Genomic DNA, 17,676 nt, shown 5'->3' on the forward strand with positions numbered 1-17,676 from the left:
GGCTGGCTGGAAAGTCAAGTGTTGGGGTATAGGGTAAGAGGATCTGGGCAGACCTTAAGACATGCACCAAAAAGCAGAAAAACCCATTTGTGAGACTTTATTGGGCTAGGAGATGAGAAGGAGACCTTGATAATTGTGTGGGTCCAAGCCTGGCCACTACTGGGCAGGGAAGACAGAATTGCCGCTGAATGCACAGGGGATGAGCAGCTGCCGGTACTCTAAAGGCAGGTACCGCTCCACAAGCACGTGCAGCGAGACTTGATCCATGACTAGTCCCTGCCTGTATCAGAGGAAAGGAAGGTCAGACCTAATCAGCACCAGCACCCCCATGCTCAGCCTCCCTTTTATGCCCACTTACCGTCGCAACAGCAGCTCTAAATCCTCTAGCTTCACAGTCTTGCGGCCAGCATGAGCAGAAAATACCTCCAGGTCACTGCAAAGGTGCTGGAAATACTTGTCTAGGCTGCCAAGAAGGTTGGGACGGAGCAGAGTGAGCAGTGTGTTTATGAAACGGCACTTCTGCCCACTCACATGCTAGACTCACCACTTCTCCACCATCCCGAGTGCCTTCTTCTCCACAGGCATCTTAGTATAGAAGCTGAAGAGCTTCATGTAGTAGTGCAGTCCAGCCTTGTAGGGGTCTTGGCGGGGCCTAGGACCTGCAGTTCTCTTCCTGGGAGGAAGCCTGGCTGGCACAGACTCCAGAGGCTCTGAACTAAGGACAGGAGCAGACGGAGGTAACTGAACTGCTGTTTGGGAAGGCTCTGAATTTTGGGACAAGTCCTGCTAGCTCCGCTGAATCTGGGACTGTTGTTCATTAAGGAGATTGAACAAGAAACGCAACTATCAGCCAAGGGTGGGATGGGGTGAGGGAGGTGGTGATGGCTTACAAATTTAATCCCAGCACTCAGGAGGCAGAGGCAGGCAGATCTCTGTGAGTTCAAGGCCAGCCAGGGCTACAGAGCAAGTTCCAGGACAGCCAGGGCTACCCAGAGAAACTCTGTCTTAAACAGACAAACAAACAACCTGTTCTTTCCCTGTGACCCTGATCCACTATCCTAGACTAACTTCAACATAGATGCAGGTACCTGCCCAAGCTTGTTGAACCTCAGGTCTCAAATTGGATAGTCTCTCCCATCAGGAATCCCTCACTGCCTGTGCCAAGTCTGCTAATGTCCTTCAGGAAACCTTCTAGGATTACATACTGACCTAGGAGCTTCTCCCTCACCCAGGCTCCTCTAAACTCCTGGAGACAGACACCAGGATAACGGAGAAGCAAGCTGTCAGGCTTGAGCTGCTATGCTTGGCAATCATCTGCGTATCTATGAGAACTTAAATGTGTACAATGCCATCTCCTTCCCAACAACAAGGGTTTCTTACAGTGCAACTCCAGGTGGTGGGGGGGACTCAAGAAGCTGGTGTGGCTGCTCGGCCTGGAGTAAGTCATAGGCGTTGGAGGCTAACTCTGGACTTGCTGAAAAGAAAGAAGAGTGTCACGAGGGGTTCCCGCTTGACCATCTCACACAGCTGTACAGGTCTAGTCTCTTTCTTCTCTCTCTCTCTCTCTCTCTCTCTCTCTCTCTCTCTCTCTCTCTCTCTCTCTGTCTCTGTCTCTCTCTCTCTCTCTCTCTCTCTCTTTCTGAGACAGGGTTTGTCTGTGTAGCCCTGGCTGTCCTGGAACTCACTCTGTAGATCAGGCTGACCTCAAACTCAGAGATCCGCCTGCCTCTGCCTTCGGAGTGCTGGGATTAAAGGCGTGCACCACCACCCAGCTTCCTTTCTTAATTCTTAAGGGCCTCATAGAGCTCTAGACAAGTGATTGCCCCTTATACTCTCCCTGGTCTCTCAAACAACCAGTTCCCAGAAACAGCCCAGGCAAATTTTCTGCTGTATGCTAGGACCTAACAAGCTAGTGACATTAACCTGCTGATGCCTACATTAGGCCTCTTACCTGGCCTTCCAGGAGTCTCCTCATCCCCCGAAGAGCCCTCTTGCTCCTTGGCCTCCACAGTCTCCTGGGATCCTACCACTTCTCTTAGTTCTGGAGGCTGAGGCTGTGGCTCCAGGAGGGGTGGAGGAGCAGAACCAAAGCTGGTGCTGCTCCCTGAGTGGGGAACAAGCTGAGGCAGCAGTACAGCAGTGACTGAGGGTCTCCCGGCCAACCCGACTCTGCTCCAGGGTGAGGACGAACTCCTAGACAGGGGTTCTGGGGCACACATATGGGTTGGAGGAGGGAACTCACCCTATGCTCACTCTCCCCTAGGCTAAGCCTGGCTCCCAGCCAGCCGCCCCTCATACTCACTATGCTTCTGCAGCCCGGTCCCAGGGCTTTGTGTCCCGCAGTCCACGACTCTTTCAGCACCTTCAACCCCAGGGTGAGAATGGGTGGGCAGAGAGTGATGCGCTCTGAGGGAGCAGCCACCCGAGGGCTGCGAGAAAGGCTGGGTGTCTTCCAGCACTACATCCGTTGGCAGAGTGGCAACAGAGGTTCTGTGGGTGTCACCTAGAGACCAAGAGCCAGAGAAATGGGTATTTGAGGCCCACCTGCTAATACCTGGGGCTGTCAGGGTGCAGGCAGTGAGGTGTAAGGGTCTTCTCTGCCTAAGTGACCTCCAGAATGAGACAACCTTCATTCTAAGCCTTTTATCTTCCGTTGCCCTTCTTGCTACTTCCCCTGGTCCTTCCTCTGACGTTCCCAGGCCTCTCTAACTCGCTTCCACCCCTGCAAAACCACTTACTTAGGCCTCAGCTGTACTTCTTCCTCTGCTCAGGACCTGACTCGAGCATAGTGAACTTGTCCTCTGGAATCAGGATCCAGCTTAGTGCTAACTCACCACGGAACCTGTCTTTCTAACAAGCTCTAGCCACCATAGTATGCCCCTTTCCTTCCACCCTCAGCCCTATAGTTCAATCAATACACAGACACTAAGGCTAGGCTAGTCTTTTTTTTTTTCTCTGTGTAGCCTTAGCTGTCCTGGAGCTCACTCTGTAGACCAGGCTGGATTCGAACTCAGATCTGCCTGCCTCTGCCTCCTGAGTGCTGGGATTAATGGCATGCACCACCACCACCTAGCTGTTTGTTTTTGAGAAGGGTCTCTCTCCATAGACCAGGCTGGCCTCAAACTCACAGAGATCCACCGGCCTCTGCCTCCCAAGTTTCTGGGAGGCTCCCAAGCCTAGCTATGATGGCTGTTCTTGGTTATCAGTTTAACTACATCTGGAATTAACTAGAACCCAAATGACTGAGCACACCTGTGAGGATTTTTTTCTTAATTAAATCATGTGACATGGGAAGACCCACTTCTAATCCAGATCTTTGAAGTAGGAAGACACACTTTTAATCTGGGCCACACTGGCAGCCTATATAAAGGACATGGAAGAAGGAAGCTTACCCTCTTTGCCTGTTTATTCTCTCTCTCTCTCTCTCTCTCTCTCTCTCTCTCTCTCTCTCTCACACACACACACACACACACACACACACACACACACAGAGTCCATTCCTTCACTGGCAATGGAGCCTACTTCCTTGAGTTTCCAGCATATACTGAAAGCCAGCTGAGACATCCAGCCTTGTGGACTTAACAAACTACTGGATTCTTGGATCTTCCACTGGTAAAAGCCATTGCTGGCTAGCTGGACCACACAGCCTGTAAGCCATTTTAATAAATCACATACATATATAATCCATTATATTATTATATTCATATTCATTCTCTAAGTTCTGTTCCTCTAGAGAACCCTGACTAATACACCAAAGTGCCAGGTGCACTTTGCAAAGAAAGCAGAAATTCCTCATAGATGCCTGGTCAGGCTTATACAGTGTCCTTGACCTCACCAAAAGTGGAGCAGCCCTAAACTCAGTAGTGCCTCCTGTCTGTCATAGAGTGGTAGCTTCTCCCTGAGCTAGAAGAGGAAATCTCAACCTTACCTGGAAGAGCTGAGGTCAAGGAATTATCTTCCAGATCCTGCAAAAGAGCACCTACATCCACAGGTCGGCGTATGGGGCGTCTACGGGCCAGACCAGGTCTCCTCATTGACTGTGACTGAAGAGGTGGGGCAAAGCTGAGGTTGAAGGAGCTGTTAAGATGGAAACAGACACAAAAGAAAGCCTGAGACACCACTTCCCCAAAGGAACGCATCTCTTAGAATATGGCCCCCATGCTGTAAGGCTAAAACCAACAGTAAGCATGTTGTAAGACTCCATCAGTCAACACCCCCCTCCCCCAAGCCTCTGCTCCATCAAATCCCAGAACAGGGAACAGTACCTGGTCAAGGATGAAACATCAGCATTCCCAGGTGGCTCTGTCAGCGCCCATTAAGACAGTGTAAAAAGAACAATTCATAGTGAGTTACTTGGGCCCATGGGAGCTCTCTCAGGTTTCTTCAGCCTCCCCAGAGAAGAGGGACAGAACAGCACAGGTGTGTCCTAGGACTCACCTTGGGAGAGAGGCAACCCCTGGTTCACTTCCTGCTGAAATACTGACAATCTCAGTCTTTGCTTCCTTTTGCCAGTGGCTGGGAGACCTGGAGCCTGGGTTGAGGGGGGTTCCAGTTCAGGAAGTTGTAGCTCCGGGCTATAAGAATGGAGTTTGTCTCAGACGTGTCAGAAAGCCAAATTTTAGTTTCTGGGGACCCCAAAGAGGTGGCTCAGCCTATGAAGGAATTTCACTCTGGGTACCTTCCCGGACTGCTTTCCCGTCTGGAAGACTCCACCATCTCTGGTACTTGTACTGGCTTCACCACTGAGTCTGGCATCACGATAGACGATTCTGGGGCTGTAGAAATAAGAAGGAGAGGGTAGGGCTGACAAAGAAGGCTGACAGAGGACACCATACAACTGAGCATTGGGCTAGCACATAACGTTAACTGGCAGGCTAGACACCCACTTACCAGTTAGTAAGATGTTCTTCAGCAGAGTCCGGGGGGTCTGTTCCTCCAGGTGCCCATGGGCTTGAACATGAGCCAATCTGCCACCTGACTATGGGTGAAAGCACCACCAGTCTGTACTTTTGCCTTGAGAACCCCTCAAGTTAGGCTTCAAAACAAAAAAATGACTTCAGTGCTCCATAAAGTCACTCATGGAGTGGGCAGGACACACTTACCCTAGTGCCATAGGAATGCCTCCTAGCAGTTGTTTTTGTTTGGCTAGCCTGCTTCTTGGAGGAAGGTGTACCCTGCTTCTTGGAGGAAGGTGTACCCTGCTTCTTGGAGGAAGGTGTTTGAAGCAGAGTTCTCTGTGTACTGTGTAAAAACAAAAAACAAAAACAAAAACAAAATCAGCTTTGAGAATTCCATGGTGGGAGTGAGGATCTAGAGGATGTAGGGATCATGGTTTAAAGCTTTTTCCCTTCACGGGGAGGGTCCCAGAAACTACTTTTACCTCCCATAGTCCCTATTTCCAGCTTTGGCAACAAGGAAGTGGATGAGGGTAGCCCTGAGCATGGGCAGACAGGGACTATGACTGGTCTAGCGTGGGTGGGGATGGGGTGGGGATGGTGAGATGAGCCTAGCAGAGTAATAAAAGATGAGCAGGGGTTAGTCACAGTGAACAAATTGGGAGGGTATGCTATTCCAAGCTTTAAAGTAACAATCCAAGTAGGAAATTTAAGTGTTTTTACCTTTCAAGTTGTTGTCAAGGTGTGACACTAAGTTCCACATGGATCACCCTAGCCCTATTTTTCCAGTCCACTGTGTTTCAGAACTCTTATCAGTGCTCCCCGGCACAGCTCACATCTCATTACTCATAGGTGTAAAACATATCCCAGGGGCTGGACAGAATGCTCAGTGGGTAAATGCACTTGCTTCCAAGCCTGACATCCTGAATTGGTGCAAGGTGAGAACTGACTTCGTAGGTTTCTGACCTACACATACACACACTCTCTCACACACACACAAACAGTAAATAAATACATAAATACCACGTGTTGAATGAGGAAGGACTAGGTAGTACCAAGCCTGTAATCCCAGCTACCAAGGAGGCGCAGGCAGAAGAGCAACTTCAAAACCTGTCTGGGCTACAGTTTCAAAACAAGCCAAGGCAACTTCGTGAGACCCTGTCTCAAATACCAGAAGGGCTGGAGATGTAGCTCGGTGGTAGGGTGCTTAACTAGCAGGCATAAAGCCCTGGGGTCAATCACTAGTACCATGGGGGAAAAAGAAACACCTTATCATGAACATCTCTGCTCTCGAAAAGGATGGCATTCTTCCAGACTGGCAGATGCCAGCTTCGGTACCTTCTCACTACAAGCCTCCTCGAGACACTCCGAAAAATCGGACAAAGCCCTGGTCTCTAGAAAAGCATCCTTTCAGTTCCTGCCTGCTGACTTCCCCTGGGAGCCGCAGAGAACAGGGCTGTGTGTTAGGAAAGGTGAAGTCATCTGCAAGTAGGGGTCGTTGTCAGGGCAACCTCGGTCCGGACTTGAGTGAAACAGCCTAGAAAACAGGGCCTTATCCTTTGCGTCGAGTGATCCAGCACTGCTGGTCTCTGTGGAGCTCCACGGGTGAGGGTACAACAGCTTGGCCGAGTCCGATTCGATAAGGGTGTAGTCAGATCTCAGCGTCTCGGACTCTACTCAGTTTTCCTTTCCAGACAGGTAGGTACAGCCACCACTCCCCATTCTCACATACTTAGTACGAGCACTCCGTCGTCGCCTCGGGGTGCGCGAATCTGCCGCATCCAGCACGCGCCGTAAGAGCGTGCGTGTTGTCTGATCCGTGTCGAGACTGTAGCCATCCGCCATACTCAGGACCCACCCCTCCTAACTGCTGGAGCTGCAGCAAGGGCCGCCTTCCCGCCGCCTCTTTCGAGTCAAGTCTCGCGGTGCTGCCACATGGCCCCACGGGAACTGTAGTCCTACATCTGGGAGCCGGGTGTAAGGAGATTGCAAATTGGTTTTGGAGGCCTTCTCACATTAAACCTGGAGAAAAGCTTGTAACCAATTGAAACCTCATGGTTTCTTCAGGAAAAAGATTAAGGATTGCCGGGCGGTGGTGACTTACTCCTTTAATCCCAGCACTTAGGAGGCAGAGATAAGTAGATCTCTGAATTCAAGGTCAGACTGGTCTACAGAGCCAGTTCCGAGACAGCCCAGGGCTATACAGAGAAACTGGGGGGATGGGGGGTGGGGGAGCAGAGGATGATAAATATCTTAAAAAGGAACTAGGGGGCCGGAAAAATGGCTCAAAGGTAGGGCCTGGTCGCTGCTCTTGCGTAGGGTCTGGCTTCTGTTCCCAAGTACCCTTTTGGGGGGCTCCTAACTGCCAGAAACACGAGTGCCAGGGCATATGATACCCTCCTCTGGTCTCTTCGAACACCAGGCATGCATATAGCATCAAACTCTCTAGGCAACCTTCTTGCCTCTACCTCATGAGTGCTTGGATTGTAGGTGTTGGCCACTATGCCAGACTTTAGTGATTTCACACACTTATTTTTTTGTTGTTTTTGATACAGGGTCTTATGTATCAAGTTGATTTCGAAATCCCTACATAGCCTAAGATGACCTTGAACTTCTGAACCTCCTTCCACTTTTTTGTGCTTGGATTACAGGTGTAGTTCCATCAAACCAGTTTCAATTTTTTTTTTTGGGGGGGGGAGGCTGGAAAGATGGCTCAGAAGTTAAAAGCACTGGCTGCTCTTCCAGAGCTTCTAGGTTCAATTCTCAGCAACTACATGGTGGCTCACAACCAACTATAATGAGATCTGGTGCCCTCTTCTGGCATGTGGCATACACTGCGGTGGCAGAACACTATGCATAATAAAGAAATCTTTAAAAAAAATTAGTTTAGAGGTTTTGTTTTTGTTTGTTTTGAGACAGGATTTCATGTAGCCCAGGCTGGTCTGACTTAACCCTGCAGCTGAGGATGATCTTGAATTTCTGATTCTCAGGCTTCTAGCTGCAGAGTAGTAACAGTACAGTACAGTATGCACCATTTATATAGCACTAGCAATCAGTCTTAGAGTGTCCTGAACACTAGGCAAGCAACTGGACTAACTGTCCGGTTAGATCTGATCTCTTATCTAAACTTGTTAGGTCTTTATTAATAAATTTCCATGATCATTATCAACTACCTAAGTCTAATTCCTAAAAATTTATTTTAACCAGGAAAGGTGGTGCATGCCATTAATCCAACACTCTGGAATGCAGAGGCAGGTGGATCTCTGTGGAGTTTGAGGCTAGCCTGGTACTCATAGTAAATTCCAGACCAGCTTGGGCTACAAAGTCAGACCCTATTTCAAAACAAACATTTGAACAAACAAACTTCATTACAAACAGTTTCCTGTCTCAACCACCTGTTTCCAAATACCTGGTAGCCATTTCCCAAATTACCACACAGAGGCTTATATTAATTATACATACTTGGCCAATAGCTCAGGCTTGTTACTAACTAGCTCTTATAACTTAAATTAATCCATTTCTATTAAACTATGTATTGCCACATGGCTGGTGGCTTTACCTGTCCTCAAGCATGTCTTGCTTCCTAGGCAGCTGACAGGCATCTCCCAGACTCTGCCTTCTTCATCCCATTATTCTCAGTTTGATTTTCCCACCTAACTTTATCCTGTTCAGCTATTGACCTGTCAGCTTGTTTACTAAACCAATCACATAGCCAGGTGGTAGTGGCGCATGCCTTTAAATCCCAGCACTCAGGAGGCAGAGGCAGGTGGATCTCAGTGAGTTCAAAGCCAGCCTGGTCTACAAAGTGAGTCTCAGGATAGTCAGGACTGTTACACAAAGAAACCCTGTCTCTTGAAAAAGCAAAAGAAAAAACAAATCATAGTGCCATATGTTCACACATTGTAAAGAAGGATCATTCCATAGCATTTACTACATCCTTGTTTGTTTTCTTAGATGAGCTACATACCCTTGACTGGCCTGGAATTTGCCATGTATACCAAGCAGGCTTCGAACTTGTACTGACTGATGCTCCCTTTTGGCCTTTTCAGAGCTTCAGAGCTGAGATTATAGACACGGATCACCACTTTATCTTTTTTTATCTTTTTCTTTCTTCCTTCTTTTTTTTTTTTTTTTTTTTTGGTTTTTTCAGACATGTTTTCACTGTGTAGTTGTGTAGTCTTGGCTGCCCTGAAACTCACTCTATAAACCAGGCTAGCCTCAAATTCAGAGATCTGTCTGCCTCGGCTTCCTGAGTGATAAGTAAAAATATCCCCCGTTAGTAGTAACTCTGCGATGCAATAAATCAGATCAGGCTTAATTAATAAATCCAGGTTTAATAAACAGAGCAAAGAAACTCACATTATGAAGGCAGGAGAGGAATCACATGGCAGATCTGGTGACCAGGTCTTGAATAGCCTGTAGGCATGGTCTTGAACAACCCTGGGGGAGGAGCTGACCCTTGGCAGCCTTTCTTTGGGGCAGGGTCTGGGTAGAGAGGTAGAGCCAAGGTGGGTCTTCCATATAAACATCCTAGACAGGCGGTGGTGGCGCACGCCTTTAATCCCAGCACTTGGGAGGCAGAGGCAAGCGAATCTCTGCAAGTTTGAGGCCAGCTTGGTCTACAGAGTGAGTTCCAGGAAAGGCACAAAGCTACACAGAGAAACCCTGTCTCGAAAAACCAAAAAAATAAAAAATTAAAAAAAAAAATCCTAGACTCCAGACTCCTTGGGTATATGGTACCGTAGGGGCCCCACTTAAACACTGAGTACTAAGATTAAAGGAGTACACCGCCGCCGCCGCCGCCGCCGCCACCACCCAGCTACTTTCTACTATTTTTAGTTTTCACTTTTATTATTTATTTTATACATGTGTTGGTATGTACATGTCACAGTGCACAAGTAGAAATCAGAAGATGAGCCAGGCAGTGGTGGCACAAGCCTTTAATATTCCAGCACTTGGTAGGCAGAGCCAGGTGGATCCCTGTGAGTTTAAGAGAAACCCTGTCTCGACAAAAAAAAAAAAAAAAAAAAAAAAAAAAAAAAAGGCTGGAGAGATGGCTAGATGGCTCAGAGGTTAAGAGTACTGATTGGTCTTCCAGAGGTCCTGAGTTCAATTCCCAGCAACTACATGGTGGCTCACAGCCATCTGTGATGAGATCTGGTGCCCTCTCCTGGCCTGCAGGCATACGTGCAGACAGAACACTGTATACACAATAAATAAATAAAATCTTAAAAAAAAAAATTCAGAAGACAAGTTGCAGGAGTTGGTTCTCTCTTTCCACTGTGTGGTTCCAGGGATTGAACTCAGGTCTTTAGGCTTGGTGGCAAATACTATTACCTACTGAGCCATCTTTCCAGTCCAAGGTTATTTTTCAAACAATAACAACACTGGGTTGAAGTGAGGCTGAGAGGATGATAAAGGTTGGCAAGAGCAGGTTATGTATGTGGATTCTTGGAGCTGCAGGAAAGAATTCAGAAAGCATTCTAAGGAGACCAAGGAGCCACTTGAGTGACAGCTGACTTCTCAGATTTTCTTTGCAGCATCAGAAGAACAGTTGTGGAGGAAGCAAGATCAGAAGCAGAGACACATGATATGACTCTTGCTTTTCACTAGAGATGACAAGATGACAGGATGGGGCGTGGCAGTGGAGGTGAAGGGAAGTTATGAACTACATGGATTTTTTTTGTTTGTTTGCTTTTGGGGCTGCAGGCCTGTTCCTATTCTCACACTTTCAATTTACTAGTTATTATGTGACTGTATATAAGTATATATTAAAGGTTATTTTATGTACTGAAGGTAGAGGCTAATGGAGCATCTTCTTCAATACTATTTGCTTTTTAATCAAGTAAAAAGCCAACCATGGGGGGCTAGAGAGATGGCTCAGCAGTTAAGAGCACTGATTGCTCTTCCAAAGGACCCAGGGTCAATTCCCAGCACCCACATGGTGGCTTACAACTGTCTGTAACTCCAGTTCCAGGGGAATCGACACCCTCACACATATAGATACTCATGCTGGCAAAACACCAATGCACATAAAATAAAAATAAATAGCCGGGTAATGGTGGCACATGCTGTTAATCCCAGCACTTAGGAGGCAGAGCCAGGAGGATCTCTGTGAGTTCAAGGCCAGCCTGGTCTACAGAGTGAGTTCCAGGACAGGCTCCAAAGCTACACAAACCCTGTCTCTAAAATAAAATAAAATTTTTTTGGTGGGGGGGGTGGGGGGACGGCGGCGGCAGCGCGGCGGCGACGGACGGGGGACTAAGCACGGTGTCTCTAATTCTAGTGCTTGGGAGGTTATAAGACAGGTGGATATCTGCAGCTTCCTGGCTGGCCAGCCTTAAAAAGAAAAGGCGAAGGGCTCCTGAGGAATGATCCCCAAATTTGACCTGTGACCTCCACACACACTCACAGGCATACATATGAACATGCACAACCATGCACTATACCCCTATACACACATACACACCATGGAACAACATTTAATGAAATATATGTATAAAAATGTCTCCCATTACTTTGAATCCTAACTTAAAAAAACTAATAAATGTATACAAACATATTTATATAAACAATGTTTATTGTTAGAATTCCTAGCTACTCCCCCAGCTACATGACCACATATGCGCTGTCCAGTAGCCAGGCAAGATGCTTAGTCATCCTAGGGTCTTACGTTCTACGTAATCCATGTGCTGCATGATCACATAATTTGCACACAGTGTGATCATGTAATCTATGCGTATGTGTGGCGTAGCTACGTAAGCCCATATGCACACGTGAGCGGCAGGGAATCTATAAAGGCGGGTTCCACACATCCCTCCTTCTCTTCCTGCACGATCTTTCCACAGGCCTAAGCACCCCTTCTGTCTCCTCCCCTTAATAAACTCTTATAGTGGGTTTTGTTGTACTTTGTGGCTTTTCTCGAAGGTAAACAGCACCACTTATGAATAACATTGTGCTGCTTAATAAATAACATTTATACCATTAGTTTTGTTTTGATTCAGGGTCTTTTTATGTAGACCTGGCTCTCCTAGAACTCTCTGTGTAGACCAGGCTGGCCTTGAACTCTCAGAGGTCAGCTTGCCTTTGCCCCCTCAATGCTGGGATTAAAATTGTGAACCATCAGCTGGGGTCAGAGGGATGGCACACACTTTTAATCCCAGCACTTGGAAGGCAGAGGCAGGTAGATCTCTGTGAGTGCAAGGCCTCAGGGTCAGCCTGGTCTACAGAGCAAATTCCAGGACAGCCAAGGCTACACAAAGAAACTGTCTAAAAAAAAAAATTGTGAACCATCAAAGTGGATGGTGGTGGCACATCATCCCAGCATTGGGAGGCAGAGGCAAGCAGAACTCTGAGTTCAAGGCTAGTGTGGTCTGCAGAGTGAGTCCCAGGGCAGCCAGGGCTGAACAGAGAAACAGTTTTGAGAAAAAAGAAAAAAAAAAAGGAGAACCATCATGCCAGGCTATGTTTATACTATTGTGTAAATGATTCACTAAAATGAATACACACCTTTCATCCTACTGTATACACAATGGGTAATACATTTTGGATACAAAGAGATTTTAGCTGTAGTCCCACTTGCTTAAGCCAGGAAAATAGGCTTTTTTCTTATTTACAAGTAAGCAAAAACCCACACAAATAACCAAGGAGCTCTAGAAATGCAATGGTAATGTATGGGCTTTTGTCCTGTTTTTGTTACTTGTTTTGTTTCTGGGGGCCTCCTTTGTGAGAGGCAAGTGCCTTATTACTTATCTCTCTCAGTTCTGTGTTATTTATTTCCAGAGACGGTCTCACTAAGTTGCCCAGGCTGTCCTTGAATATGGTGTTATTTCACCTTGTCAACTAATCAGCATTTCAGGTCTGCACCACCAAGCCTGGTTGGGTTGTCCCACCCACAAAGACTGGCAGGAAGATCCGACTAGCTGCAGCCACCCCTCACACTGCTGGGTCAAGCCAGGCAGAACATAGACTCCTCCCCCATCCCACCATGGTCACTCCCACCATGCTCCACAGGCTCGGGGGATCCCCTCTCTCCTGCCAGCCTTCACTGCTACTCAGTTTCTCCGAGCTCCAATTCATTAACCTTAAAAATTTCCCAGAAAAGCTTTTCTCCATCTTTCTTCCACAAAGTCTATTTCCTATGTACGAATGGAAATTTATGACTGATATGGCCATCTATATTTCTTTCTGACTGACTTTTTTGGTTTTTCTGTTTTTCTTTTTTCTTTTTTTTTTTTTTTTGGTTTTTCGAGACAGGGTTTCTCTGTGTAGCTTTGCGCCTTTCCTGGAACTCACTTGGTAGCCCAGGCTGGCCTTGAACTCACAGAGATCCACCTGGCTCTGCCTCCCGAGTGCTGGGATTAAAGGCATGCGCCACCACTGCCTGGCTTCTTTTTTGTTTTTCAAGACAGCGTTTTTTCTGTGTAGTTTTGGTACCTGTCCTGGATCTCACTCTGTAGACCAGGCTGGCCTAGAACTCACAGAGATCTGCCTGGCTCTGCCTCCTGAGTGCTGGGACTAAAGGTGTGTGCCAATACTGCCTGGCCGACTTTTTTTTTTTTGTTTTCAGAGTTGAGGACCAAATCCAGGGCCTTGCACTTGCTAGGCAAGTGCTCTACCTCTGAGCTAAATCCCCAACCCCAGTCTGAATGACTTTTAAATACTTCACTTTATATGTTTCTTATCTGTTCAGTTTATTTTTTGGGGAAAAAAAAAACACATGAACACATGTAGTCAGGTGCCATATTTGGTAAGGGTGTTCATGTGGTCAGCTGGCGCCATCTTAATTAAGGGCAATCACATGGTCAAGCTGCCATCTTAAATAAGGTCAAAACAGACAGGTCATCTGACCTTACCGCCATCTTTACTAATGGCACTGGAGAGTCCACTCCTTGACTCATGTGGACAGGGCACCAGGCACTCAAGCCCTCTAGTTACAGCCTGGCATTCGTTTCTCTGCAGCCCCTAGTGTGGGTAAGGCCTGGAGAAGTATGCACTCCCCTCTGGGGCATCAGTAGGACCACACGCAGGTAGAATCATCATATTAAGATTGAAAAATTTTGCTGGGTGGTGGTGGTGGTGGTGGTGGTGGTGGTGGTGGTGGTGGTGGTGCACGCCTTTGATCCCAGTACTCGGGAGGCAGAAGCAGGCAGATCTCTGTGAGTTCAAGGCCAGCCTGGGCTACAGAGTGAGTTCCAGGCCAGGCTCCAAAGCTACACAGAGAAACCCTGTCTCAAAAAACAAAAACAACAAAAACATTAATACAATTCTGATACTTTGGGTCACAAACTCAGGATTTTAAATTTTCCTTGGTTAGTTATTGCCTGCTTTCCTACAATTTGGATTTCAATACTGATTGGTAATACTAATGTATCTAAAGTTTATGTCATTTTGTAAGATAATATAGGTGTCATATAGGTGTCAGAGGATTAAAAGAGTCATAAAACCTGGATCCACTTCACAGAGGTTGGAAGGACTCCAGATAAGTACAGCCTGGTCTTGGGACTCCTGCTCTTCCCAATTACTAAGAATATGGTCCTAGAAATTCCAAATAAGTTCATAAATTTTAACTTCTGTTCCTAGTTTAAATTTGTCTCAACAGAGCTGGGCAGTGGTGGTGCACGCCTTAAATCCCAGCACTCAGGAGGCAGAGGCAGGTGGATCTCTGTGAGTTCGAGGCCAGCCTGGGCTACAGAGTGAGTTCTAGGACAGGCTCCAAAGCTACACAGTGAAACCCTGTCTTGAAAAACAAAAACAAACAAACAAACAAACAAAAAAACTGTCTCAACAGGTTCCCACTTGGCTGGCAGACACCTCCAAGATTCAATTGCTGACTATACTGCTCTGGACTTGCTAAAAGCTGACATGGACCAGCTTAACCAATGTGACTGTTCCCTGTCTCTATAGCTGGGTCAGATAACCACATATTTCTGACAAATACCCCATTGCCCAGCCTTTGACTGAGCTTTCAGCATTTTGGGGGGCTCTGATAACAACACCCAATGCCAGCTCGAAGCAGTTCCAGAAGAGATACATCGTCCCATGTTCCCTGTCCAGAATAGGCTGACATGCTGGGTCAAAAGGAAACCCCCTGACATAGAGGACCAATTGACTTTCTAATGCCCATTGGTATTTATTAATTAAAATGGTTCTGCAATAAGATAAGACACTTGACCTTCTTTATGTAGAACAAGGGAGGTATTATTGTATGACTTTAAGAAATTATTATTTCTATATAGATTATAGGGTGGAGTTTCTGGTCCACCAAGAGGGTCCTTTACCTCTTCTCACAGGGTCCTTTTCTCAGAGTTGGGCTTCACGATGACTCACAAGCCCCTTTTCTCCTGTTCTCATTAGGCTCTGGGATCTTTCCCTGTCACTCTTCTTTGCCTTCTCAGAAAACAGCTTAAAATACAATTATTTCTATATAATTCATTCAGGATTGTAATCTGATGGTACTCAAAGATCAGCCCCCCTTTCCTTGCTAACTTCATTAAGCTGTAACTAACTGCGAAACCTATATATTCAGATTTAAGGGATATATATGCTCTCAAAGTTATAAATACATGTAACAAATTTTGTTCCCCCAGTCCTCAAACACCTGTAGAGATCTGAAAAATATGGCATTTAATATAAAAGCTTTTTTTTTGTGATATATATTTTTTATTTTACAATATCATTCAGTTCTACATATCAGCCATGGGTTCCCCTATTCTCCCCCCTCCCATGCCCTCCCCTTACCCCCAGCCCACCCTCCATTCCCACCTCCTCCAGGACAAGTCCTCCCCCGAGGACTGTGATCAACTTGGTAGACTCAGTCCAGGGAGGTCCAGTCCCTTCCTCCCAGACTAAGCCAAGTGTGCCTGCATAAGTTCCAGGTTTCAGATAGCCAACTCATGCAATGAGCACAGGACTTGGTCCCACTGTCTAGATGCCTCCCAAACTGATCAAGCCAATCAACTGTCTCACCTATTCAGAGGGCCTGATCCAGCTGGGAGTCCTCAGCCTTTGGTTCATAGTTCATGTGTTTCCATTCATTTGGCTATTTTTTTTCAATAATTGAGTAAAACTGAAATTTATTATATGCCACAGTCGTCCTAGGGACCTCCATGCTATATATATAGCCTCTATGGTTCTATGGGTTGTGGTCTGATTGTTCTTTATTTTATATCTAGAATCCACCAATGAGTGAGTACATACCATTACTGTCTTTCTGGGTTTGGGTTACCTCACTCAGGATGATTTTTTCTAGTTCCATCCATTTGCCTGCAAATTTCATGCTGTCATTGTTTTTCTCTGCTGAGTAGTACTCCATTGTGTATATGTACCACATTTTTTTCATCCATTCTTCCGTTGATGGGCATCTAGGTTGTTTCCAGGTTCTGGCTATTACAAATAGTGCTGCTATGAACATAGCTGAGCATGTATCTTTATGGTATAAATCAGCATTCCTTGGGTAGATGCCCAAGAGTGGGATGGCTAGGTCTTGAGGTAGTTCGATTCCTAATTTTCTGAGAAACCGCCATACTGATTTCCACAGTGGTTGTACAAGTTTACATTCCCACCAATAGTGGAGAAGTGTTCCCTTTGCTCCACATCCTCTCCAACATTGGTTGTCATTGGTGTTTTTGATCGTAGCCATTCTAACAGGTGTAAAGTGGTATCTCAGAGTCGTTTTGATTTGCATTTCTCTGATGATTAAGGATGTTGAGCATTTCTTTAAATGTCTTTCAGCCATTTGTAGTTCTTGTTTTGTGAATTCTCTGTTTAGCTCTTTAGCCCATTTTTTAATTGGACTATTCAGTGCTTTGATGTCTAGTTTCTTGAGTTCTTTATATATTGTGGAGATCAATCCTCTGTCAGATGTGGGGTTGGTGAAGATCTTTTCCCAATCTGTTGGCTGTCTTTTTGTCTTATTGACTGTGTCTTTTGCCCTGCAAAAGCTTCTCAGTTTTGAGAGGTCCTATTTATTAATGGTTGTGCTCAGGGTCTGTGCTGTCAGTGTTTTATTTAGGAAATGGTCTCCGGTGCCAATGCGTTCAAGAGTGCTTCCTATAAAAGCTTTTAATGATAGAGAGACATGTCAGTTCCTGGCAGCATCCTGTAGCTCCTCAAGAAGACGGATGGCTGCAGAAGAACTTCTACCCCGGAAGCTCATGGCAAGCCTGGCCAGGCAGCTAGAAGCTGAGATCCTGTCCAGACTGTGAATAAGAGGATCAATGGAGGACCGAGTAACCCCTACTGCAAAATCAAGGTGGGTCAGTCTCCCCAAATTTCCATTCCACAGAAAAAAATCTGTCAGATCTTCTGGGCCTACCTGCTGAACAAGTACTGCCTTTGGGGCTTCTGCACCCCCCCAACGACCCGGAGAGACTTGGGGTTACTGTCTAGGTAGCTGGAAAGCTGTCTCACTTTTTCAATTTATCCTTCTCATATCTGACAATGTTTGATGACTACGGTATCAGTTTAACAGTCCCAACCCCAAGATACACACACACACACACACACACACACACACACACACACACACACACAAGTATGGCTCATTCACAGACGTCATGGTACAGGTAGACTGGTTTCAGATAACTCCAGAGGTTCCAAGTTTTAACAAGTGGTTCTTTTAACCCCTTTGCTATGATATAAATCCATTCCAGCTCAGCTGTCTTAGAGATACTTAAGATTCCTAGGAAAAGTTCTGCTAAATCTATTTCAGCTGTCTTACAGATACCTACGGGCTCCTGGGAAAAGTTCTGCTACTGCATCAAGAAATCTGGTCTGATGA

At 46.3% G+C, this 17,676-nt stretch overlaps 1 protein-coding gene across 2 annotated transcripts; it reads right to left on the reverse strand.

Moving 5' to 3' along the window:
• Nucleotides 1–82: 82 nt before the first annotated feature.
• On the reverse strand, nucleotides 83–6,789 carry Cenpt (centromere protein T). 2 transcript variants are annotated; one of them, XM_037206232.1, is made up of 13 exons: nucleotides 6,628–6,789; nucleotides 5,103–5,241; nucleotides 4,891–4,978; nucleotides 4,679–4,775; nucleotides 4,438–4,574; nucleotides 4,266–4,302; nucleotides 3,929–4,077; nucleotides 2,303–2,503; nucleotides 1,952–2,206; nucleotides 1,381–1,474; nucleotides 545–715; nucleotides 359–463; nucleotides 83–280 (listed from the first exon to the last, which is right to left on the reverse strand). In XM_037206232.1, exons 1-13 carry the CDS (start codon nucleotides 6,738–6,740, stop codon nucleotides 157–159), a joined length of 1,710 nt encoding a protein of 569 aa, XP_037062127.1. In that variant the 5' UTR covers nucleotides 6,741–6,789; the 3' UTR covers nucleotides 83–156. The 2 variants fall into 2 exon arrangements, with proteins under 2 accessions (XP_037062127.1, XP_028710225.1); XM_028854392.2 differs by having other exon boundaries at nucleotides 1,952–2,104; nucleotides 6,628–6,788.
• Nucleotides 6,790–17,676: the final 10,887 nt, after the last annotated feature.

The sequence above is a fragment of the Peromyscus leucopus genome, chromosome 5, assembly GCF_004664715.2.
Source record: "Peromyscus leucopus breed LL Stock chromosome 5, UCI_PerLeu_2.1, whole genome shotgun sequence".
Lineage (NCBI taxonomy): Eukaryota > Metazoa > Chordata > Mammalia > Rodentia > Cricetidae > Peromyscus > Peromyscus leucopus.